This window comes from Euleptes europaea, chromosome 11 (assembly GCF_029931775.1).
Source record: "Euleptes europaea isolate rEulEur1 chromosome 11, rEulEur1.hap1, whole genome shotgun sequence".
In the NCBI taxonomy this organism is placed as follows: Eukaryota; Metazoa; Chordata; class Lepidosauria; order Squamata; family Sphaerodactylidae; genus Euleptes; species Euleptes europaea.
This window is the reverse complement of record NC_079322.1, coordinates 6,653,786-6,680,828: the sequence shown is the minus strand read 5'-3', so window position 1 is coordinate 6,680,828 and position 27,043 is coordinate 6,653,786. Positions and strand designations below refer to the sequence as shown.

Below are 27,043 nucleotides of genomic sequence, written 5' to 3'. Positions count from 1 at the left end.
GGCTGCTGACAAATCCAGGAAGAACACAGCCTGCATTCAGAGAGAGATGCGTGAGTAAGGCCCCCAGTGCCATCTGCACCCCAGACCCTGGCATGAAATCAGACTGAAAGGGGGTCTAGAGCAGATGAGCCACCCAGGAAGACCTGGAGCTCTTCTGCCATCGCTCTGTCTAGCTCAGGAAGGCCAAGTTACAGGACAGGTGATCATTGGCCACATCATTCTTCTCCAGCAAAGGTTTTTTAAATAGTGGAGAGATGACCGCCTGTTTTAGGGACCAAAAAAAGGTGCCTTGACTTAATGATTTATTCATACAGGAAAATTTTCAGATCTAGGAAGAGAAGACTATGTTCACTGCTCATTTTATTTTCCCCTTGCTCAGTAGCAGTCAGTTTTTTATCAATGACTACAGACCTAAGAAAAGTTAAACGTTTTCCTTTTCATGTGCATACATAAGTCTGAATGACTAGTATTCCTGTGCATACACTAGTCTGAATGACTAGTATTGACCCTTAAATTCCCCAGAAACTTTGAGCCAAGGTATAGGGAGGAGTGGCGCCTCCTTCAGAGCCCCTCGTGCATTCAGCTGTGCTGAAAGTATTTGCCACGTGATCTGCAGCATCCCAAAGCAGGGACCAGGATCAGGACTCTTTGTAACAGCAGGCAACTGCAGCATCTAAGCGCAAGAACGGCCTCAGAAAGGCCTGCGGTGTCATGTTCCAATGATGAAGGTGGCTGCCTCTAGCTATCCGCTTAGGCTAGTCCATTTGTTGTAATTTTAATCTGACTGTATCCATTTTATTTTATTATTTGGTGATCTATAACCAGTTTGAGAATCTGCTGCTTTACCAAGCAAGCAAAATGCTACCTACATAAAACAACAATTGTCAGAGGCTAGGAAACTCAGAAGGGAAGTCAAGAGCTCCAGCTGCCACCTTACCAGATCTGCTCCCGCCTGAAGCAGAACGTCCGCCACGTCGGTGTGGCCATTCTCACAAGCATAGGTCAGCGCGGTGTCTCCTGTCGCTGTGGTGGCATGCACGTTCGCTCCTGAAGCAGCACAAACAAACAAAACATACAACTGTCTCAATCACCTAGAGTACATTATTTCACTACATTTCAAAATATTTAATATACTATAATGTTTTATTACCATTCCAGAAAAATACTGGTCCTAAGGTGAGTGTTCTACACTCTCGTAAGTAAGGGCACATACAACAGGATAAAGGTGTTGGAAGTTACTGCAGAGCCAAGACCTGAATGCTCCAAATCAAATTTACCTCCCCCCGGAAGGACTCCGTACCTGCAGCCAGCAAGTATTTCACTAGCTCCAGGTGACCTTCCTGGGCAGCTTCCATGAGAGGTGTGGAGCAGCCGAGCTCTAGATCAGCTCCTGCTCTGAAAAGGAAGTCAGTCACTTCCAGGAAGCCTCCACAGCAGGAAAGAGTCAAGGCAGTTTCTTGAGTCTCTTCTGTCTGGACATTGATGCTGGCGCCTGCCAAAAACAAAGGAACAAACAGAGTCAAACTAAGCGATGATGACAGCATTTGAAGGGGGGGGCACATTATTTCATGGAAAGTATTTGCCTATGCAACAGGATCAAAACTTGTCAAAGGCATTCCTGCAGTCCATCAGAACGAAGTTCATCTCAGGCTCTTAACTGGTGGACTCAGGTGTCCTGCTTGGTGGCCTTCTGTTCCTGCATCACCCCCGGCAATCAAGTGCCCTGGCTGACCAGCTTCTTTGTAACCTTCTAGGAAATGTATTTCCTGTTTGGTCACTTTGCATATTAATCAGAATATATTAATCACCATGCCTCAAAAACTCAGATCCTCTACATGGAACATTCAGAAATGAAAAATCAAATCAGAAATGGACATTATTGTGGGGGGTGGGGATGGGTTTGGAGGGGGTAGTAAACATCAGGACCATCCATGTTTCTAATTGCATTTTTTAAACTATAGTAGGCACACAACGTGCTGGATCTGTTTTCTCCTTGGTGTAGTCCATGAAAATCCACACTTCCATGCCTCAGCAACACCAGAGTGCTACATCTGTGCATTCTGTGCTGCAGTCGTCAAGTGAGGATGTTGTGTGTGCTATTATAGTGCATTTTGATGGAGTCCACATAAAAATTGTAATGATCAATAAAGATCCACATTTTAATGCAGCTTCTGTGTGTGTAGGCATGGATGCGATGTGTGATTTGATGGTGGATCTTGGAAGACTCCACAAATTATGAAGATCCGTGACTCGGATCCATGTTTTTACACCACAGCAGCGCCATGAAGCACTTGACCCATGATGTTTAGGAAGCCACCAGTGGACAACGAAATGAGCTGCAATATGACGCTGCTTTTTGTGTTGCTTCATATGCATTCAGTCACATTAATTCAAGAGGATCCATTTAAAATCATCTAGATGCAATGTGTATGATGTTAAGATGTAACGTTTGTACAGACTGCCCCTTTGTGACTTAGCTCCAACAACTAAGTCGCAAATTGTGACTGGGGGCTCCCAAGGCTCTCAGAAAAACTGTCAGGGAGCTCCCAGAAACAAAGTCTGCCTTCCTCTGATCAATGCTACATGAAAATTAAAATAAAAGTCAAACAGTGCTTCCGAAAAGCTACATTTCAGGTCATTTGTAAATGTAATTGATTTCAAACATGTCTATTCCGCCCTCAGCCAAATGGCCTCTCGAGGTGGCACCTCCAACACCACAAATGTCACTGTTGTGCTCTTATGGTTACCTTGGCCAAGGAGCAGGGCCACCATTTCCTCGTGACCCTCTCGAGCAGCTTCCATGAGTGGTGTGTAGCCTTCGTCATTCACTTCCTCCAGATTAGCCCCTCGCTCAATTAACAAGGCAGCCAGCTCTACGTGTCCCCCGCAGGCCACCAAAGTCAATGGAGATTCAAAGGAATCGGCAGGCATGTTCACTTGAGCGCCGCTGTCCAGGAGGAGCCTGGCCACCTCCACGTGGCCATCCTGGAAAGCAAAAACCCAAATAAAGAGAGAGGTCCGCACCTTCATGTTGGGTAAAAGATGCTGGCCACAATTTTTTTTAAAAAACTGCATCTTGAAATGAAGGATGACACTTTGTAGTTCATTTTTGCAGCACCAAAACAGGGCTTTGTCACTGGCCAGAGAATACTTGGTTTAGGTTTGCAAAAAAAACACACCCCAACACATTTAAATGTTAACAGAAGTTTACGGAAATTGAAACAATCCAATTTGCAGCAACCCCCAGAAAGTCTGTGCTGGTTAATTCACCCATCCTAAGCAGCAGGCCCCTGAATGAAAATGTTCTCTTATAGTTTCATTCTATGATTTACTGTTTGAATTGGCACACCCATTAATAAATTTTATTAGGAAAAAAACAGACAAGTTGGCTGGCATCCTGCAGAGTTTTAATCACTTATACTTACACAGTGTGCATTTTACTCACGTACTGCAAATATGGATCCCAACAGTGTTAATTTTATGATTACATTTTAACATACCTTGCACTCTAGGCAGTGACCTGTGACAAGGTGCCTATCTGCATATACGTCTGTTGATCTTTTAAGTACTTTCCTTGCCTGGCAATCGTAAATCACAAGGACAGAGAACCCAAGTAGAATGGTTCTATCAAGCCCAAAACCATTCAAAGGACTAATGAGGTCTCGGGGTGTATGAACAGAGGCATAACATCCAAATCGCAAGATGTCATAGTTCCACTGTACACCACATTGATCAGGCTGCACCTGGAGTATTGTGTGCAGTTCTGGAGGCCACACTACAAAAAGGATGTGGACAGAATGGAGCAGGTGCAGAGGAGAGCGACGAGGATGATCAGGGGCCCTGAGGAAAGGCCGAGGGAGCTAGGAATGTTCAGTCTGGAGAAGCAGAGGTTGAGGGGGGACACGACTGCTCTCTGAAGTATTTGAAGGGCTGTCACTTAGAGGACGGCAGGGAGCTATTCCTGTTGGCAGCAGAAGATAGGACTCACAATAATGAGTTTAAATTGCGGGCAGAAAGGTGCCAGCTGGATATCAGGGTAATTTTTTTTAGTGACAGTAATTCAGCAGTTGAACCAGCTGACTAGGGAGGTGGTGAACTCCCCCTCACTGGCAGTCTTCAAGCAGCGGCTGGATGAATACTTGTCAGGGATGCTCGTTTAGGCTGATGCTGCATTGAGGAAGGGGCTGGAGTAGATGGCCAATATGGCCCCTTCCCTCTCTATGAGTCTATGACAATTCCTCCCTTCAGACAGGACAAATCAAGGGCCCCAGATACACTGAAGTGACTAACTCTGGAATCCTCTCTGGAATAACTCTGGAACCACTCCTATTTAGGCCCTGGAGCTAGGGCTTTTAAATTATAAGCCCAGACTCACCACAGCCAAACATGATGACAGTTCCGTTCTTTGATGTGATCAGAAAACATTCAGCTTAATAGAGAAGCAAACCCATCCTCAGACACCCACCCCTCTTACCATGCACGCCTCCATTAATGCTGTATGCATTTCATCTGTTTTATGCTCTTGGTCTGCTCCTGCTTCCAACAAAAACCTCACCATTTCTAAATGTCCTATATTAAAAAAAAAATGTTTTACATATTACATTACACTTCAAAATTCCATCACTGGTCACCCCCATGGGTTCTGAAATTTATCCACACAAATGAATAAAGTTTGAGTATATTTCTCAAACCAAAAAAGTACAAAAGCAAGAGAGAAGAAGACTGAAAGCGGGGCAGCCCCCACCCCCCTGATCACACCCGACGTACCAACATCCTCCACTCATGGGGGAGGGGGAGTGGTGAGCACCCGTCCTCTGCTTGCCGGCTCCCCTCCGGCAGAGTCTGCAGCCCCTGCCCTTCCCAAGAGAGCCCGTTCCCTGGCTGCTCCCAGCCTCCTGCAGGGATTTCTTCCACCCCAGGAGAGGTCTCCATCCACCACCAGGGCTCTGCCTTGCCCCCTCAGTGCCTAGCCCAGTGGCCATGGAGTGCCACCAATCAGCTACTGCAGTGGAAACACACTCAAGGTCACCCTCCCCCACCCAAATTTCTCAGCTGACATCCTGTCCACCCATCCACAGCAGCCAATAGTCAGGGGCAGGGAAATCCCCACGCTCGGACAGATATTTTAAAATTTGATTGCAATAAATTGTTACTTACAGAACCACAAAAACCCGAAGGTTCTGCAATGCCTGCTGAAGAGAAACACTAGCTTATTCTAAAGACTGTGACGATGGAGAAGTTCCACTACCGCACCTTTGTAGCAAGCCAACGTGAGTGCGCTCTCCTTGAATTCGTTGGAGTGTGTATTGATCCCTGCTCCGTTCTCTAGCAGCACCCGGGCCACAGCCACGTGACCTGCACTCCCGGCCTCCATGAGAGGGGTGTGGCCGTTCTCATTATGGTCCTCAACACTAGCGCCAGATTCCAGCAGTGCCTTCACAATGTCGACGTGGCCTCCAGCACAAGCATGAGTGAGGGCGGTGTTACCTAGCATTAGGAAAGAAGAAAATGGGATTCATCTGGACAGCCCCTCCCCTGTGAGCCGGATGAGTGCTAATGATTTATACTCCTATCTCAAAATAACTTCAGGTTGCTTAGTATCATTAAGCATTACAATAAATTTTTACGTTGACATAATCCTTACACAAATTTTCTTAGTAGCAAGACCAGACCAAACAGCTCTTTTCAAAAATGACTTTGGCATTATTGTCACTTTTTAGCAGATGGTCCTACTGGGGACACAAAGTAGCTTACATTATTTACCTCTCCTTCCATTTTATTGTCACAATAACCCTGTGAGGTTGGTTAGACTGAGAGTGCAATTGGCCCAAGGTCACCCAGCAAGCTTCCATGGGAGAGTGGGGGTTCAAACCTGGGTCTCCCAAATCCTAGTCCAACAGTCTAACCACACTGCGCTGTCAAATGAGAGCTGAGAAAGAGCATCATTAGATATCTCTTTGCAGTATAATTTTGGTCCACGTACTATCCTCTAGCGTGCCAATTAACTCCATTTTCAGATTATTGTCCCTTCTGGCCTACATTTCTCAAGCTTTCTTGTCTTCTGGGGACTGGAAATCTGAACATGTCAGTCTGAGGTCCTGTTATGCATTAAATCCATTATTTATTGATAAAGGAAGCCAGGTTGATCTGGAACAAGTGAAGTGATCACTGTTCTTTCCTCTACATAATGGGTACTGGATTTACTCTGATTACTCTGATTTAATCTGATTCCATATTGAATTCTCATTTACAATGGCCGGTTTCTAAACCTCATTTGGCTGGTTACTTGGGGCGAATGTCATTTGAAGTTAAAGGGATTCAACAGTGAGATTTGGAATTCTAGACCTAGACATTTAATTTTGGGATATGTAGTCATGTCAAAACCTCTCCCCCACCTCATTCTACAGCAGCTTGGGCTAGTTTATGTTAGGATTGGCGATCTTGAAACCATGGCAACTGTTTGTTTCCACAAGCAAGGGAGAGTCAGCAAAACTAGGGACCGGCCTGCCTGCCAAAGGAGATGAACAGGCATCATAAACATCTGATTGAGAGACGCGAGTTATGTGCCAAAGGTCTGGACTGGCAGAACTTAGAGGGGCAGACTTCCTCACTCTGGATTGGGGGGGGGGGGAGGAGATTTTCACCAAAGCACCAAAAGTGTTTCACCAAAGTTTTAAAAGGTGGAAACTTCCTTTGTTCTGGATTCAAACACTTTGCCCAGGTGCTGTGACCTATGGGACCATCTTCCTCTGTCAGGTGGGGGGGACAAGTAAAGAGGTTGGAGATGTGTTTGCTTCATCTAAGATGCCTGTTCAGAAGTTTGAGTGCCTGTGTGCACTCAAAACACATGGGGGCATTAAAACAAGTCCCAAATTATTAGACATGGGGGGGGGGGAGATCAACCCCTGGGTTTAGATGGTATATATACATTCCTAATTTTGAGCAGAAAAAATACATTTAACTACTGAGTGTGCGATTCCCTTATCACTACCAGCCAAGAGAAATAAAAGGTGGAAATCTTGCAAGCAGACAGAAAACTTGGAAATAAGAGGTGTTATAAAGGAAAGGTTCTGCCAAAGGCTGTGCATTTAAAAAGATTTAAAAGAACAGCTGACTATATATTGGGACTATACGTTAAAATATTGTTATAAGGAGCTGAAAAGACTCAATGTAATGTGAAACATACTCTTCTGGCATCCTGGTTGATGCTATCCTGGACATACTTCCTTGACCATTCAAAGGTTCTCTGCCTAACACTAGGGATATCCAAAGAAGACGGTAAAGCTACTCCAATGCTTCTTAACTCCGTATCTACTATGATGCTCCAAGATGACATGTGGGAATCCTGCTGTGACCACCGTAGTAAATCTGGCAAAGAATCATGAACTAACAAAAAGAACCAAAATTTAACTGTACCAGTCCAAGCATTCACAGAACTACAGCCTGCTTCCAAAAGCAAGTTGGAATTTGAAATGCATGTTGGGTCCCACAACAGGGCACAAAGAAGGAAAGCCTGAGCAGATTCCACTTTAGCACAAATTGTGGATAGGCGCTCCATAGAGCAGAAGAGACAAGATCTTAGCACAATATACTGCAAGAGCCATAGGAATATATTAGCTGCCAACCTGATGAACAAACCTTAAAATTGCGGACATGTGAACTTTAATTCTCTCAAGCACGTAATTATAATGTACAGTCCATATATTAGATAATTCTCTCTCTCTCTCTAATGGTACAGCTCCTAGACAATAGGCTGTGAGCTAACCACACTGAACTACTAAGCGGCATTTTTAAATCTTAATTATTTATTTTATATAATTTATTTGCTCATATATATTTTCTTTAGAATCTCCCCATGTCTCTTAAATTCAAATAACCCCAAAATAAATTTTCCTACTGGATAGTTGGATCACAACCACCCAGCAAAAACTGTAGGTAATTAGCTACAGGCATATTCATTTTATTACATTTGTACCCGGCCCTCCCCAGCCAGAGATTAGCAGCCAGAAGTTAACAGATTAATCAGCTGTTCTTAATTGCTTATATCTTCTATAATAAAATAAGACATGCTCCATAGTTTCAACAGAACCAGTTCCACATCCGCATAGATGCTCCAAGTGGAGCTTTTTAGAATAGAGCCCACTCATAACAGCTGTTGGTAATACATTGAATCTGTCTAAAAAGAAGGCGCTTCTATAAACTGGGATGGTCAAGAAATCAATATACGGACAGCAAGAATTTGAATATGTCAACCTGGGAAAAGAAGGAGAGCGCACCTGGTGGTCAGGGAGAGCAGTGCTATTTAGGCCCCACGGGAACAATCATTTTTTTCTCCAGAGAGCTAGCTTTAGAAAAAGACGTAGTTCACAAAGAGGTATTTTCCAATTCCAGCCTCTAAAGTTTAGTATTTACATACCCAAACCAGGAATTAACATAGGAGTCCTTTGATTTTAACTTTAGAAGGCTGCCCTCAAGTAGAGCAAGGAGAAATTTCAATCGATAGCTGAAGATTAAAGCCCACACTTTTGCCTCCAGGGAACGAATGCCTCCAGCTCTAACGGCAATCCCTGCCACGCTATAAGGAGCACCCAGTAACTTTCTTAGAAACCTACACAGAAAAGCATTGAGATGCTTGCCTACTAAGGCGGCCCCACAAAGGAACACCATAAAGAAACTGGGTAAGTATTTTTGTTTCAAAGAGCATAACAGCAGAAGGAAGATATTGTCCGCCTTTGGAAAAGAAAAAAAATGCTAAATTCCTTTAGATGCTTTTAAGGCCTTTACTTTCATAAGGCAAAATTATTATACCAGGTCAAATTAGATTTTCATTGACAGCTGGATCGAGGTGGGTCAGGGCTGCTGATTTTATTACATCTCTCAGCAGCCTTCAGCATGGTCAATTACGATCTTTTGGACTGCCGTCTTGCTGACACTGGGATCCCTTCAGTGGTTGCTCTCCTTTCTCAATGGTCAGGGACAGAGGGTAGCGCTGGGGGAGAAAGTATCACCATGGCACCCTTTGGTGTGTGGAGTTCCACAGGTTGCGAACATCTCCCCTACGTTGTTTAACATCTATATGTGCCCCCTTGCCCAGCTTACACGGAGTTTCAGGCTGGGTTGTCATCAGTATGCTGATGACACACAGCTTTACCTGTTGATGGACGGCCATCCGGATACCGCCCTAGACACACTGGCCAGGTGCTTGGAAGCCATGACAAGGTGGTTGAGACAGAGCCGACTGAAGCTAAATCCATCGAAGATGGAGGTCCTGTGGCTAGGTCAGGGCGGGCCGGAGGTAGTGCACCAGCTCTTGAAGGCGTTCAATGAACACCTGCTCCCGCCATCAAGAGTCTTGGTGTGATCCTGGATGCCTCCGTCAATGGAGGCAAAGGTCACAGCCGCAGCCAAGGCGGCATTCTGCCATCTCCGCCAGGCTAGGCAGCTGGTGCCTTACCTTTCCCGCCCTGACCTAGCCATGGTAATCCATGAGATAGTCACTTCTAGGCTAGATTACTGTGACTCGTTCTACGTAGGGCTGCCCTCGAGACTGATACGGAAACTCCAGCTGGTTCAGAATGCGGTAGCAAGGGTCCTTATTGGAACCCCGAAGACAGCTCATATCCAGCCAGCGCTCTGACAACTGCACTGGCTCCAGCTGGAGTATTGGATCAGGTTCAAGGTGATGATTTTAACCTTTAAAGCCCTAAACAGTCTGGGACCATCATCTGCGAGACTGTCTCTCCTGGTACGCCTCCTGGTACGCCCTAGCCTGATGGAACTCTCCCTCTCTGATGAGACCCAGGCCCTGCGGGACCTAGCACAGTTCTGCAGGGCCTGTAAGACTGAAATGTTCCGCCAGGCCTATGGTTGAGGGCAGCAACAGTTCTCCATCATAGCTGGCCTCCCTTCCCTTTTCCGTCATATTCCATCAGATCATTTAATAGGGTATCTTGACTGCCCTCTCTGGGCTGGCTGCGGCCATGTGAGCCAATAAGTGAGCGCTATCTCATTTTAGCTTTAGAAACTGTTGGGCTGAAATTGTGTATATTTTTATTGTATTTTATGGCATTTTAATGGATGTTAGCACCCTGACCAGGCCTCAGATGGAATAGAGGGCAGGATACAAATTCAAAAACAAACAAACAAATAAATCGATCCATTACAGGGTGATGTATATTTTTTAATATGATGGGACAGTATAAAGCAATGGTCCAATGTAGAATAACCCGACCGAAAGTCTGCTTCTCGAGTACCAGTATGGAATTTTCTGTCATTCAACTGAAGAAGAAGAGTTGGTTTTTATAGGCTGACTCTCTCTCTCCCACTTAAGGAAGTATCAAACCGGCTTACAATCACCTTCCCTTCCCCTCTCCACAACAGACACCCTGTGAGGTAGGTGGGGCTGAGAGAGCTTTGAGAGAGCTGTGACTAGGCCAAGGTCACCCAGCTGGCTTCATGTGTAGGAGTGGGGAAACAAATCCAGTTCACCAGATTAGCCTCTGCCGCTCAAGGGGAGGAGTGGGGAATCAAACCCAGTTCTCCAGATCAGACTCCACTGCTCCAAACCACCGCTCTTAACCACTACACAATGCTGGCTTGTGGATAACCTAGTTAACATCTTACCTACTACAGAAAGAATACTTTTGGTAAAACCTTTTCCTTAAAATACTATATTTTAAAGATAGCATTTAAGATAACATTTAAATAGCTAACAAGGATAGTAGAAGAATTATTCCTCCAAAATTTAGAGCAGCTGGGATTTCTCCTTCTCCATCTTTCTACATATTGTATCATACCATGGGGGGGGGGGGCTTCAGATCTTCTAGGGAAGGATCTGTGTGTGTGTGTTAAGTGCCGTCAAGTCGCTTCCGACTCATGGCGACCCTATGAATGAAAGTCCTCCAAAATGTCCTATCTTTGACAGCCTTGTTCAGATCTTGCAAATTGAAGGCTGTGGCTTCCTTTATTGAGTCAATCCATCTCTTGTTGGGTCTTCCTCTTTTCCTGCTGCCCTCAACTTTTCCTAGCTTGACTGGGAAGGATTTAGATGTAGTATAAAAGGTAACAAGTAAGGTAACTGCCTTGTATTGTGACTCAGCTAGACTCATGTTCTATGTTCATTTTAGCTCTGTATCTCCTAGCTATGATAGCCATTTTCCATGTATGTGCTCTAGTTTAATTTTTAGTAATAAAGCTTCTTTCCTCTTTCAGAAAACAGACTGTGACTCCAATCCTACCCACACACTGTAGACTGCTCTTACATGCTAACGGCACACATGCACAGGGGAAGCTAAAGAAACTGGAAGCTCTGCTCTTTGTACTTGCTCAAAGGCAGCCTTACAAGGTTCCCTAGGGTGCTGGTTACTTGAAAAGCTGGGTTTTATATCTTGTGGGGTGGCAATGAAGAGGAAACATGCCTTTACATGCAGGCAAACACGAAGATGACTGGGGAAGGCAATGGCAAACCACCCCGTAAACAAAGTCTGCATAGAAAACATCGTGATGGGACGTTACCCCATGGGTCAGGAATGACCCGGTGCTTGCACAGGGGACCTTTACCTTTTTAAACACGCATGTGAGAACTCACAGACCCAGTTCACAGCACATTTAAATCAACAACAAGAAAACTAATACAATACAGGCTCAAGCTACTGAAGCAATTTTTTTGACCCCAGAAAGGAAGGCTTCCCCACACCCTTTTCTTAATTCTTTTCGCAACAGAACATCTCTGCTCTTGCTCTATCAGAGCACCTCTGTCTTCCTACTGCCCGCCAATCTCTGCCAGAAGTCTTCAGATAAGAGACAATGTAAACAAAGTACACCTAATGTTCACTATCTGCATAACATTAAATTTCCCTGCAAATACTGAATTCCCTCATATAAGGTACGAGGATACTTTAGGCAGCAGAGTTCCCAGGTTTTCCTCCTTTTCGGTGGGTTGACTACCTGTTGAGGACTGTGCATTGACCTCAGCACCGTGAGCTAGCAGCAACTTGACAATCTGGACGTGTCCTCCATTAGCAGCAGCCATTAAAGGCGTCACATCTCCTTTGAGGCCTCTGTCTTCCACATTTGCATGCATGGCCAGGAGAACCTGTCAATACAAAAAACAAAAGGTTTACTATCAGGATAATAAGAAGGAAAGCAGAACTGTGTTGGGAGCCAATCTGGGCCCCCAGTGGGAGAAAAAGTGGGGTGATCATTAGTGATGTGGTCTGGAAAATGTGCCAAAATAGAAAATTTCCAAAACTTCCTCCCCCACTTCTGTAAATATAGCCTCTGTTTATCTACAGCTGACAGGGCTGTTGTACTGCAATCAATCATGAAAGATGGGCTGAAGGCGGGACACGAAGCACTGGCAAACCTCAGAGCCCAGTTCAGTTGCCAATGGAGGGACGGACAAATGAGGCCCTGGGCTCTGGAGCAGGCTAGCCTGTGTTGTGTTAGCCTTCTGAGGTACCACTCACTAACACACTGAGACTAAAAGTCTGATTCCTTTTGGTTCCACTTTCCTAAAAAACACAAAGCCATGTCCTGGCATGGCTGAGGGAGGACAGAAGGGGGGAGGGGCTGCCATGCCGGAGCCGGTGTTCTGGCCATTGCTCCTGCGCCCAACTGCAGCCAAGCCCTGCCTTATGCTCCACGGTGCTGAGCCAGGACGCAATGGTGATCTGCAATGGTGGAGGCGGGGGTTGTCTGTGGCCACACCTACAGGGAACACCGGTGGCGAGGGTGAGGAGACGGGGCTCTGTCTCTCACTGGGGTATGCCAGCTCCTATCACAGGACTAGCCCACCACAGGGCATGTCCTTCCCCTGCAGCCATCCCTTTGCTGTCCCGGCCAACGTGCCCTCGCCCCAGCATGCCAGGATTGCAGCCAGGGCCCACCATTCTCCAATGCACAGGGATTTAGTGCCATGGACCACTGTGTGGTCGCTGCCAGCAAAATCCTTGGCGATGCTGACTGTGATGAGGCAGGAGGTGTCAGGAACCATCCTGATGCCTGGCTCTTGACATCAGTCAGGCCCGTTGCTGGATCCCTGGCTCTTGACATCAGTCAGGCCTATTGCTGGATCCCTTGACATCAGTCAGGCCTGTTGTGCGCACTGCAAGTGTTTCCTTCGCTGCGGCCCTCTGATCTGTCCTTGACTCTCATGCTAGCAACTCCAGTGTTTGGCTTGCTCACTCCCTTCCTCCTAGCTGGTGTTGTTATCTCCCTGTTCCCAGGCCTGCCTGGTACTGCACCTGGGATTGCGTTATGCTTATAGTTAGGCTTGTAGACTGAACTGCCATTAGCAGCTTTGAACCTGTAGATTGCTTATGCTCTACCTGCGGATCCTGAATAAACGTTAACCTGCTTTAGACCTGCCTGACTGAGCAAGTGACTTTTTGGGATTGCAGAGGGAAGCTGGAGAATCTTACATTAGGCCCCCCTGCAGATGTACAAGCAACAGCTGCCTGAGGGCCACACCTACCCTGGCCTGCTGGCAAGGCAGACCCATTGCCGGGGACCAGGGGGCAAGGACCAAGTCCCAGCCAATGTGTCTCCCCCAACCTTGTAGCCATGCAAGTGGCCATTGAGCAGATGCACCCGGAGTCCTGATGAAAAGGGGAGGATGCGCTGGCTCATGGTGAGCAGTTCCGGGATGAGCTGGCGGAGGGCCAGCAGGAGGTTAAGGGTCTCCTTGAGCTATCGGGAACAGTTGGCAGGGGCATGGATAAGCGGTTCAGGTGCACAGAGAGTGTTCTGATGGACCTGGCAGGCATGGAATGCAGGCTCCCACTCAGGCCTGCACGTGCCCTGGCCGCTGGCCCTGCCACTGGACAAGGGGGTGGCACAGAGTCACCCTCTGCAGCATGCCCATGAGGTCGATCACCCTGGGCCGGGCCGTACTCTGTGCGGCCCTGCAACGTCCAGCCTGGGTCTCTGTGGCTTCAGGGAACGTGGCTCTGCTTTGGCTCGTTTCCCCTGCCCGGACTGGGGCTTGGCGATACAGGGCATGTCGGCAGGGGTGGGGTGGTCTGGCTCTGTGGCTCCTGATCCCATCCCACAATGTCGTGCACGTGCCTGGGGCAAAGGCCCTCTCCCTGCTGCCCTCTGATTGTTTCCCTCCTCACTGTCCATCTTGGCTGCATGATCACACCACTCTGACGTCCCTCAGTTGTGATGCTACAGCTGCTGAGGACTCAGGCGGTCTTTTTGCCCTCACAACCCCATGGCGGTTGAGGGAGACAATATCATTTTCTTATCCCTTCATTGAAAAATCGTCAACTAGTGGGGGTGAAGGAAATCACTGTAATGGCATGGAATGCAGGTGAGCCCACGGAACTGCCCCTATGCACAATATCATAAGTCCCTGTAGGCGGGTCAGAGACATCAATTGCGCAGACTTTGCCTTAACAGTTTTAATGTTTTGTAGGGTGGATTGTGATGGCCTTCAGCCACAGACAATAAACTTTATCACATTGCCTTAGCAGTGGTCTTGGCCAAGTTTGAAATCTTGTTGACCTTTTCCTCCAGAAGAAATAACATGTTATCTTCTATGTCGATTATGACCCCTAGACGTTGTGATCTCGGGTAGGGAGGAGATTGCTTTTGTCTCTTTTCAAAAGACAGCCATGAGTTCCAAGATCTGTATGGTTTGGCTTGTATCCTTGACGGCCGTTGGGGAACAAATCAGGATATCTTCCAGGTATGGATGGATCTGAATGCCTTGTCTCTGGGCAATAGCCACAAGTGTCACCAACAAGCAGGAGAACACTCAAGGAGCCGAGACCAGACCGAAGGGAAGTGCTCTCAATTGTTAATGTTGATCTTGGTAGTAAAATCTGAGGAACCTGCAGTGGTCCTTGTAAATAGGGATGTGCAGGTAGGCTTCTGTGAGATAGATGTCATGAAGGCTCCTGGAACGAGAACTTCGGTGATTGAGCATAGACTCTTCCATGCAGAAGTACTTTTGTGTCACTTTCGTGTTGCAATCCGTGCACTTTTTGAATAAAGCCATTTGAAACAGCACTCTCAAATGACAAATACACAAGACAAAAACAGTTCAGTAGACACTAAACCAACACGTCCTCTCCCCATGGCGGCGAGAACTGAGGGAAGAGCACTTGCCCTGCCCCTTTTCATGGCCATTTGGGCAGGAAGAAAGTCCTTCGGCTCGGGATCAAGGGGAGGGGGAGCGCTTCAAAGATGCTGAAGTTTCTGGAAGCTTGAAAAAATCCCTGTGGCTGGAATGTGCAGTTCCCATGCAGGCCTGCACTTAACACACGATGATGAAGTGCCTGTTAACCAAGGGTTTAGCCCATTCTGCTTTCATTAGCTTTTCAAAGTACTCAGGAAAAGGGACTGATCTGCCTGATGATGGCAACCTTGGAAAAAACCTCCCCTTAGGTCTGGATCTACTCCCCTTGAATCAGGATCCCAGGAGAGATCCAATGCCAGGATGGCCTTTGCCAGCAGGGACTGATAGTCTCCCCCATTAAATAGGTCTACTTGGTTGCTCTTCCACTCCTGGCTCATCCTCAGAGGAAAATTCCCCTTCTTCCTTTTCACTTTCTGATAGGGAAGAGGGAGTAACATTTCCTGGGGAACGGTTGTGGCAGATGCCTGAGAATGAGGCTTTCCTAGTGGGCCACTGCCTGGAATATTCAACCTGCCTCTCCCCGAGCCTATGTCAATTAACAGGAGTATGCGGGAGGAGATCCTAGGGGGGAGCGATGGGAACCCCCTGGACGAGGATGGAGGGGAAGGCATTGGAATATGCTGCAGCTCTTCCCTTAGGGCCCTCCTTACTATTTCCTTAATGTTACTGGAACAAGATGGCTGCCCTCCCACAACCTCGGGAGAGGGGAAGTGGTAATACATTACCCCGTTGCGGGTGTGCCATTTCCTTCAACTGGTTCGGGGAGATACTGTCCAAGGGGTTGGATCATTGCCACTCAGGGTTGAACTGACAGCCGTTGGGGCGGTTTTCTCTGTCAAGGCCCTTTTCACACTATTTTTCTGTGGCGCAGTTTACCGCATTCATTTTGACGCTGAGAGCTCTTTTGCCCACTCTCTCTGTCCTTCGCCTCCTCTGAGGCTTTTGGAGACAGCACTGTCTCCCAGTGGCAAAGAGGACAGCAGCCCTGGGTCTGCGTATTCGCCCGGAAGAAAGTTGTCTGCACTGAACTCCTCCTGAGCAGTCTCCGTGAGGAGAGGGGGAGGAGGGAGAAGTAACAAGCAGAGAAGAGGAGTGAGAAAAAAGGGGGCGTGAGAGAGATTAAGGCTGAGGATTAAAATAATTCTGGCAACAACCAGGATGGACCTTGGAAGGAGGAAGAAAATGGATAGAAATTAGGTAGAAAGAATAGCTGCTGTGGAGAGCTATTTTTCAGCTGCTCTCCCTGTGCAAGGCAGGAATTAAACTGAGCTCAGGAGTTTCCCACATGGAAGACAAGAAGTGATAAGTTAAGTCTTGCCTCCCTGAAAGGCTGGTGGGAAACACCCAAGATTCAAGATGCCCTCCTCCTCTTCAGAGTGAGAACAGCGGCCTACAGAATACTGCAGAAGTAGACCATGCCTTCTGTAAACCAGTGCTGATCAATTGGTGGGTCTCAACCTAACATAAGGTAATTTATGCCACTGATGCCAAGACCACGAGAGATAAATTAAGTAAGACAAAGCAAGATGACAGGAGCGACATAGTTTTTTTTTTAAGTAACACGTGGCTAAACTAAATGTGGATCCCATGTTAAAAATGGGTTATGAACCCGGAAAGGACACTGATCTTAATGGCTCATTGTTAAGTATAGTAAGGAAACCAACCTGGGCAAGTTCATAGTAACCTGCTGAACAAGCTAAGCAAAGAAGGCTTTCACCTTCTTCTGTATGCTCATTCACACTTCGCCCTTCAATAAGCAACTTTCGCACAGCGTTTACATCTCCTTCTGAACAAGCTTCTGCCAAACTGCGGCTGCAAACAGAAAGAAGAAATTAATGAATCAGCGAATAAAAATAATGGAGACACATTTAACATGTGCCACCCAAACATATGAAAGGCAATCAATAGACAGCTTAAAATGAAACACTGGAGTTACCAGTTTTTTCTTAAGCGTAAATGGAAGGTATTTGTGAGAGGACTAACCACTTTGACATGCTCCACAGGCCACACAATTTCAATAAAATCTTTCTGTTTGCACTAAGAGATTATTCCCCCAGCGTGTGACATTAAAAGCACAGATCAGGAACTCAGCTGTAAACGTTGGGGGAAGCTGTAGTAGAGAATGAGACCTTTTGATGCAGCACCTGCAGCCACATCTGCTGAGGTCATGGAGTCCAGGATGCAGCACCTGGCAAAGGTGAACACTGACACCCATGTGGTTGGCTTGTTCAACAGCCTTACCAACATTGGATCTAGGAGGAAGGCCTTGTGTAGACCAAGTGGCAATTTTGCCATCAAGGCATCCATGTGCTCTGTTTGCTAGCACAGATACCTCAAGAACTTGTTCAGTTTGGAATTCATTGGAGAGGCAAAGAAATCCACGACCAATTGCCCAAATCTCGTGGACAGAGCATGGAATTAAGAAAGCCTCAGGGACCATTCACCTGGCTCCAGGGTGCTGCAACTGAACCACTCCACTGAACGACCTCTGGGCATATATGCTGCTCTTAAAGAGAGGAGGGGATTCTCTGCCCATCTCATTGACCTTGTCGCCTCTTGTTGGAGCATGCTGCAGTCCACCACCAATTCACAAGTGCCCTCCAGCGTTGCGTTATCTGTCCACACAAACGCCAGCCATCAGAATTTCATCCCGAAAATGAAGAGGGGCTTAGCAGATGGTCCTGAGTTTCAGAAAGCTGATACTTCTGGAGGCTTCTAGAGGCCTCCACGTGCCCTGGACATGATCTCAGCAACAATGAGCTCCCAAGCCCAAAGGGCTGGAGTCAGTCATGATCTGCACAGCTTACCTGCATCAGCTTATCCCTGAACAGATGATCCTCCACTAACCACTATTTTATATCTTGCTGGAGGAGTAACTTCACCTCTACCTGAAAGTGGTGCTTGAGGACCATGGCCTTGCAGAAAGACCATCTCATCCACCACAGAATACAGCAGCGAGCCTTCACCCAAGGGACCAGGTCTATGGCTGCCACCATCTGGCCATGTGGCTGTGCTTGAATCATGAGAATCAGCAAGGGGGAACACCCCCTCTCTAACATGCTCCAAGAGGCAACAAGGTCAATGAGAACAGACGGGGACCATTTAAACTGGTGATGCCATGAACTGAACTTGGGACCTTCTGCATGCCATGCAGATGTTCTACCACTGAGCCTCAGCCCCTCCTTCTAGTATGTTTTTTTTATTTTGGACCACTGACAAAGACAATTCACTGAAAAGTTTTTGATCTACTGTGACTTTTTCTGCTTATTTAATATAATATTTATTTTGTTTAGACATTACTGACTTTTTAATAGTAAGTCTATAAAAGCACATTGTTATTATGGTAAAATCTGAGGACTCCTGCACTCAGCAATTCTGAACCCATTCTGGTGTATTTCTTGCCAAAAAGGAAAAATAAGAAATCCTACGTTTTACAGTTCAAATTAACAACCTGGATTATGGAGTGGACAATTGCTTTGCTACCGCAAAAACAAAGACAACAGCTATCAAGACTGTTAGAACCAGCTACTGTAAACCAAACACTCACTTGTCTGTCTGACCTGGATGCATTGTGCTTTCCGCTCTCATTCGAGTCAGCGCAACAGCCGCTTCATCCAATGCACAACTGACCGAAGAGGTCAGCCTGCGAAGCACCTCAGGATCTGCAAAGGCTTTCCCATCCACTGTAGATAATTTACCTACTCCTTTTATTTCAGATAATGTGCAAGAAGTTTTAGATGAAAAAAGAAGACAAAGACAATTTACTGGACCTATACAGTACAGAAACAAAACAAACTGAACATTTATCATATATGGGAAATCCAGTAAGTTTATGCGTAGCACAGAAATTTCTCAAAGATGGTCTCCAAATGGTAGCACAAAGTTATGGAATGAGTTGGCCTTTCCTTATTTCGGATTAATTGAACAGGTAGCAACAGAGACCGGAATAAGCACTCCATAAAAAATCTATTGATTTGAGCTATAAAAATCACAGCCATATCATGAATTTAAGAATTCATCAGTTCACAGTGAATGACAGAGAATATAAGCATAGCACTGCTGAAAATTAGGATGTGGCAGTTACCTGCAGCTTCCAGTAATGCTTCCAGTCTAGCTTGGGTTTCAGGATCAACCGCTCTTAGATCAGCACCTTCAACCGTACTGGACAGCAGCAGCTTGGAAGCCGTCTCCAGCACTGGATGATCCAAGTCATCCTGATCCAAAATGAAGGACTCCACCTAGGACAAGCGAATTTGAATAAAACTGAAATTTTGATTTCAGTGTATCTAAAAATACCCTGTAGGCAACCTTCCACATTCACTTGCTGCTTTTTGTCAAAACATCTACTTCCCTGTCGTAATTGTTTAAAACACGAAGTATAACCAACTTAAGCCATTTGTCACCTAAAGCTTGTCTGTGCCTCCGCATCTAGATCAGAAACCTTACTGTGCCTCTCCCCTCTCGACTTCTTATTGATATCCATTCCCACTTCGTCTCTAGCCTAAAATAGCTCCGTAACAGTCAGGAATTTTCAGCTCTCAAAGGGATCCTTGAGCATCACTGTTTATAAGGGTAACAGTTTGGCATCTAAAATGCCACCTCACCCTGGCCAACACCCTGCCTCCCCTCGTGGTCCTGCAGGGCAGCCAGAGCGGGAACCCCCTCTCTGCCAGAGGAAGGAAATCAGGGCAGGACTTTCCTCCCTCCTGTAACAAGTATCATACGTTCAGATGCTGTAATTCACGCAATGATCGCACTAATGAAGAATTCATTGTTTTCAGTGTTAACTTGACATCAAAATGAGCTACTAGTCCTACTGTGACTGCCCCTAAGAATGTTTTTGTTCAAATGGCACACTTTCCTGGTTTACCACAAAATACATTTTCTCTATTTTCAGTTTTTCTTGAAAATAAAATAAAATTTTCTGTTTTTTCCCTACCTCTCAAACGACAAAAACTAAGATACATGCAGTAAGGAAGCACAGGGTGCTGAGGTTTGCTGCTGTCTTCCTAACACTGGGAATATTCACTATTCTACATGTAGAAAACTAAGGCTATTAAACGCAAATCTGGTAAAAGTTTTTTTTAATGTTAATTATGTTATAAAAGAAGTGTTCAGTTATTAAAGTGGAGAACCAAGTCGGTCTCTCCCTCCATTCCCACTTTTCCAAACAAAATTTCCTGTCAAAATTTCTGAAAAATTTATAGTTCTGTCCCTGCAGCCTCACATGGAAAAATGCTGCATTAAACTTCAGTTGAAAACCAGCAAGCCCGCCCCCCACATACACACACTTCACCCATCACAGTTTCCCAGCCAGCCCTTGAGCCTTCACTTAATTGGGGTGGGTGAACACAGCATAGGTTACTGTTCAGATGCAGCAACACAAGTCACTGACATACAGCTGCAACCAAACCAGAAATGTTTATTGATCCCATATGGTCTAACCAACACATAATATTACCGTACCCCACCCAGACTCTATTAACTTATTGAGAGAGAAGAAGGCAAACCAAGGCTCATGTATATGTCTTCCCAAGTCTTGCTTCACAGGATGGTAAGAAGTACAAAAAGCACATTCAGAAGCAAGGCCCACCTTAACCACGTATGCCTCCTGCACAGAGCATCCAAATTCTTAGTTTTGATAATGGCTTATTACCCTGCCCCCTGCGACTAAGTCACAACTAGAGCCATAAAGCCTGGAAGACTGAAGTGCCAGAAGGAAAGCTTTTCCTTCAGGACAAGAAGGCCATCCCAAAGGGAGCGGGGAGGGACAGGTTATGAAAAGTCTGGACACGAGGGAGAGAGGTCCCTTCCATTTCAGGCAGCTCTTTCAATGAGCACAAGCCATGACGGACTACGCTGTCACCAAGGGACTCCATTTTGTATACGAGTTGGGTTGCCAGCCTCCAGGAGGAGGACTCAATGGCATCATACCTCCTTGGAGTCCCTCCCCTCCTCAAACCCCACCCTCCTCAGGTTCCTCCCAAAATCTCTAGGTATTTCCCAAGCCGGAGCTGGCAACCCTATCACGAGGCAGGGGATAATGGCAGGAGAGTCCTAAAACTCAACATCATTTTCCTCCCAATCTCTTGCCTGTCACTCCACTGGGTTCGTTTCACACCAGCTTAGGCAAAACTAAACCCTCAGGTTCCCAGAGTCACACGCAGCTTCTTAACATGCAGGTCACCAAAGTCAGGGTTCAAATCTTTTTCTTCAGCACTGAGAGTGAGCTCCTCAGCTCCACCCGCTCCCTTCTTTTGAGCTCCTCTCCAAGATCAACTCTCTGTTGGTCACACAGCCATGTTGTGGCCCTCCCTGGGACAGTGCAGGCACAAGGAGTGTTCATTGGTCTGCGGGAGCCTGGCACCACAGTTGATGTGGTTTTGAAGGCCATCCAGACCCCAACCCGGCACCACCGCACTTATGGGGGTGGATAGGGAGAATAAATGACAATCCCAACAAAGGGAATGAAGACTGATTGTTCTTGAAGAATGACGACAACAAAAAGCAAGAAGTGACGGCAGAGAAGTCTTTCTATGACAGCAGCAAAGAAGGAACTCAGAGGAAACAAGAGCAGCAGCGTCGGGACATGTGACTGCTTCGGGCAGGACCGAACGCCACAGAGCCGAAGCACTGCGCCTTCTGGTGGTAGAGCTATGGAAAAGACCTCTGGTGGCAGGCCTGCACATGCGCAGTCCCAACAGGGGACTGCAGCACAAAAGACCGAAAATGTTTTGTTTGTCCGGCTAGCAGATTCTCCATCAGACTTCCCTGTCACACTCCGGTTGCCAAGTCTCAGAGCCCTCCTTTAGTGGGCTGTAGCCAGATCTATAATTGTAGGGTGGGGGGAGAGACATATGGGACCAGATACTCTGAGCAAGCTGCCTTATTAGGCCAGTACCGCCTTCTTGTAGTCCCAGAGGAAGGAGATAAACATCTGGGGTTTTTCCTCCCACTAAGCTACTACCTGTTTTTGACCACAGACTTATTCGCATATTTAGGAGCCACCATCAGGTATCTGAAGTAATTTGTTCCTCAGAGTCTTGTGAGAAATGGAAGGGGATAAGGGTTAGAAACCTCTTTTCTGACCCAGCCTCTGCCACTTTAGATTATGTCTTCCTCCTTTGCACCCTTAAGTGGTCATCTGGAGTGGTCCATTTGGAACCAATTTTGGATCCAGCACCATTTTTGGAGCCACTGGGAAATGCGTGGCTGCTTCCCAGGGTGGCAGGGGCCTTCCCTGGATGGGCCTGGCTCAGCATGGAGCATCACACCCGAGTTCCTCTAAGAGTGGGAAGAAAGCTTCCCATGTCCCCCTCTAACAAAGCTGCCGCCTCCAAGGTCTCAGCTGCTGAGTCTGCAGCAGAAATCACCTTGGCTGGGTAGGTGGCTACAGCAAGAGGAAGCTCTCCCCGTACCTTGAAGACTCGCAGAGGAGGGAGACCCTAACCCTCTATACTAATCCCCTCCCTAGGCTTTTCCCATTTTCTACAGACATAGCCTCACACCCTGGCTTTTCTACCCTTCCCCCATACTTTCCTCACACTATCTCACCCACAGACCTTCCTTCCCTACATTCTGCGTTCCAAGCTGTTCCCTGTTTTGGCCCCCTCTCCCCGCTCAGTACTTCCCTCCCAGCTGTCACCACTTTCACCCACTCGTCTGACACCACTGTCAAGGCCCAGACTCCAGTGCCTTGGGTGGTAGTGCCACCCCTCGGTGGTCACTGATCTCACAAAAACTCAAATCTGCATTCTCTATTTTGGAGGAATATTAACCCTCCACCCACACACACACACCCCTTTTATACTTTTTGTATTTTTCTGAATACTCTAGTCTGTTAAAAAATAAACCACCCATCATGTGTACACGGCTCAATTGTGCAGACTTTTTGATCAACACTCTGGGGTAATGTTCAGAATCAGACACAATGATGATAAGCCATTACTACTATTGTGGCACAAAATATTTTCATTTGCCAGCTGAGAAGCACTAAAGAGCAAAATTCGTATTTTTTAGAAAGTAACACTGAAATTTCAATTTAACCCCCAAGAGCAAGGACATTGCAATCAGGCCTACCAGTCGCTTCTTAAAACAAATATGTAAACATTAATTGCTGCTTTGGAAGATGCAGATGGTACAACTAAAGAAGACAAACTAGCGCAGGATACCTAGATAGTAAGGACAAATTTGTCATATTTCGTAGTTTCTCCAAATATGGTTATCACTCACAATTATTCATCAGTATATGAAAAATGCATTCATAAGCAAACTTTTAAGAAGTAACTCCTGTAAAGGGGATTAAAGCCACTGACGTTGGGGAGGGGGAATAAACAACTATTTTATATATTCACTTCCAGAAGTCCAATCCAGTAAGTAAAATAATTGCAGCAGAACCTGTCCTCATTCTCCAAATCAGAGACACAAATGTAAGTCTGCTATTGCAGCATCGGATCCAGGCATGCGCACGCGTACACACACACACACAGGGACTCCAGAAAACGTTCATTGATCATGCAGCAGTTTAGAATGCACACAAGACCTTTCTCTTTCGCTGCTTCTCTTCCTCATTTCAGCCCTTCAGCAACCAAGAACGCTAATAATCTGCAAGCTATATACAAATATTTTTAAATGCACCGTGTCCCCCAGCTGTCCAATTAATGATCTAAAAATCTACATTTCACACTGCATATGAAATCAGCCCATACATTTCCAATACTTCTACCCTGCAGTCCTTAACAGATTGCCCTTTAAGGATTATAGAAGTATAACAGGGCAAACATATTCAACTCAATTTCTGATGCAGCAGCTCTTGTCTGATATTAAGCCATTATGCTCCTTCTGAACCCTGAAGACAACCAGAACACACATTCTGCGCATAACATAGTATTTCAGAATTAGAATCCAGCAATCCTCTGCACCGCTGCACCCCTACTTTCTAATGAGTTGGTCTAAAGGTCACAAGCAAGAGGGGATCACATGAAATCTGAGCCCTCTCCCTTGTCTCCCTGCAGAATATCCCATATCTAAAAATCAGAAACAGTACATTGGAGCGATGTTCAGTTTTCAACCAATCTAGCAGCACACTGTGAGTTTACCCTGACATATCACACATCTAAAAAGGACTCCATGACTTGCCTTACTACATGGCTTCCCCTACTACATGGCTTCCCCTCTGATTTGGTGTCCTTCTTATTAATTGGGTCTTGCTTGAACTCTAATGTGTAAAAAGTAAAAACCCTACCTCAAGGATGTCTTCTAAAACATATGCTTCTATTCCAGAGGCTGTCTCCATGACGTTTTATCAAACTGCCATTATTCTTGCTGCACTATGATTAGATCACTGCCAGCAGGAACACGCCTCTGTGTCAGCAAGCGGACAGGAAATGGAACGTTCTATTATACCCCTTAAGCAGCTTTACTACTGGCAAATCAGGAATCTACCAACAGAGGAGGTGTAACTCACTGGATATACTGTTTAAAGGCACAGCTGTTGACTTTCTAGAAGTGGGGAAGGACAAGCCAAACAACAGCTCTAGCCTATTTTATACTATCATTTCTGAAAGTGTTTTGATCTGAAATTTAAATTAATCCTTTCTATAAGGACTCTGTATTAGCTATTTCGAACTAACTACAATTTGTGCTTGTACCATAGCACTGTTGAAGAACATAGCACTGTTGAAGAACATAGCACTGTTCTGCTGAGCTCTACTGGCTGCACAATTACTGAGTTCTGCACAGTAAACATGAAGACATTTTATATTTAGTAATTTATCTGTAGTAAACTGTACTAAGTAACAGGAGTAATCATAGAAAAGGGCAAGAGTCCAGTAGCACCTTAAAGACTAACAAGAATATTTTCTGGTAGGGTATGAGCTTTCGTGAGCCACAGCTCACTTCTTCAGATACAGCTAGAATGTGAATCCATCTGTCTTTAAGTAGAGGAGAGTGAATTCAGACAAGCATTAGTATGTAAACGTTAACAGTATGTAAATATGAATAGCAGGCGTGATGGGATTAGGACTAATGCTTGTCTGAATTCACTCTCCTCTACTTAAAGACAGATGGATTCACATTCTAGCTGTATCTGAAGAAGTGAGCTGTGGCTCACGAAAGCTCATACCCTACCAGAAAATATTCTTGTTAGTCTTTAAGGTGCTACTGGACTCTTGCCCTTTTCTACTACTGCAGACAGACTAACACGTCTACCCACTGTGAATTAGGAGTAATCATGCCTTCTAAGATGCAAATGTTCTATTTAAGAAGTCATATACATGTTGGGGTGTACTGACCTGGATGGACCAGGCTAGCCTGATCTTGTCAGATCTCGGAAGCTAAGCAGGGTTGGTCCTGGCAAGTATTCTGATGGGAGACCACAAAGGAAGTCTAGGGTCGCAGCGCAGGGGCAGGCAGTGGCAACCCACCCCTGAACATCTCTTGCCCTGAAAACCCTACTGGGTTGCCATAGGTCGTCTGCAACTTGACAGCACTTTACACACACAAACACACACCTTATGACAAAGATATGATTTAACATTAAATTGCTTCTATGGATAAGAGCTTGATTTGTGCATTTCTCTCTTCCCATGTATATTTAAAGCTTAACAAAAGGTAAAATGAAACTCTTCAACACGTAGAGAAACAAAATATTAAATATTATAATCCCTTCTAAGCATCAGGCTAGCTAAACATAGCTGGGTGAAAAAAAATGTAAATGTTGTGCCCAAGCAATCCAAATCCAATAGCATAAAAGCTGAATTTCATGGTCTGCATAAATTATGTTTGCGTGATCTCATTTTCCATAAAGCAGAGCAGGGGGTCATTTTATTCCAGTATTTCTCACCATGGGGGGAGTCAAGGAGCTCTACTATGCCCTAAAGCCCAAATGGAAAGCCTGCGCAGCCAATACTCTGGCTCCTTAGATTTCAGAAGGCACAGCAACCAGGAATGCATGGTTTCTCAACACAAATTCCAAGGAAGTTGAAATCAATGCCATATACAGTCTTCACACTCCTACGGAATCACAGCAAAGACCCATCTCCTGCTCTAGTAGCCAGACTAGATGCGCTTCTGTGGCTGGATCTGGCCACAGACCACCCGCTGACCACCCCTGGGCTAGATGACACGCTGAAACCAACCTGTCTGGCGCTATTAAGAATGAAGCCAAATTTCTTTGCAGTAACACAAAGTTAAGTATTATCCAGTTATATTGGATAAAAATCACACTAAATGTACTAACTATGAATTTCTTCATGCTTGGCCTCACTGGAAAAGCAAAAGAATGTGCTACAGTTGTTTAATACACTTTAGGTGCCTATCTGGATAACTTAAAGTGCCATATGATAAAACCCCTATAAAAAAGTGGAAAAAAATTGATTATTCTTTGATTTATGTCTTATATCACAAAAACATTCATGGATAGCGGCATCATTAGCATTAGTTATTTGTGGAGGAATTGGTTAGCTTTCCAAAAGTGCTTTAAAAAGACCCCCAAAATCCAGGGGGAAAAAATCCAAGGATCTTTTCAGCCCAGTTCTTCTGAATAAAATATTGTGAAATTTTGATGAGCACTGAAAGAAACTCACAGGAAATATTTTCTTTCTGAAAAAGTGAAAAATTTAATAGAAGTTTTTACACATCAATGTGCAGCATGAACATTTTTATGCACGATATGATAATCTACAGCATTAGATAATAATAATTATCTGTATACCACAGGCAATGACAATATATTAATAGATATATTTATTGCAAAAATGTGAATAATATGGGTAACAATACGCTATAATGCATTTCATAATAATAATTTATTAATCTGTTCAATGTTTTCAAATGTATAAAGGTAAACGTCATATTTAAATATTCTGGCAGTCCTGTTGTAACTGCATGTAACTCCAA

The 27,043-nt window shown here is 45.5% G+C and overlaps 1 protein-coding gene across 1 annotated transcript in view; it reads right to left on the bottom strand.

The window, feature by feature from the left end:
* ANKRD17 (ankyrin repeat domain 17) overlaps positions 1–24,437 on the bottom strand; it is a 117,469-nt gene extending 93,032 nt beyond the window's left edge. The window contains exons 1-10 of the mRNA XM_056857396.1: positions 24,390–24,437; positions 19,230–19,383; positions 18,693–18,849; positions 16,810–16,957; positions 11,947–12,094; positions 5,254–5,487; positions 4,475–4,569; positions 2,748–2,985; positions 1,301–1,492; positions 938–1,047 (exon numbers count right to left, since the gene is read on the bottom strand). Of these exons, the coding sequence (XP_056713374.1) occupies positions 938–1,047; positions 1,301–1,492; positions 2,748–2,985; positions 4,475–4,569; positions 5,254–5,487; positions 11,947–12,094; positions 16,810–16,957; positions 18,693–18,733 (1,206 nt within the window). The 5' untranslated portion in view covers positions 18,734–18,849; positions 19,230–19,383; positions 24,390–24,437. The remainder of the gene's footprint in view (positions 1–937; positions 1,048–1,300; positions 1,493–2,747; positions 2,986–4,474; positions 4,570–5,253; positions 5,488–11,946; positions 12,095–16,809; positions 16,958–18,692; positions 18,850–19,229; positions 19,384–24,389) is intronic.
* Positions 24,438–27,043: the final 2,606 nt, after the last annotated feature.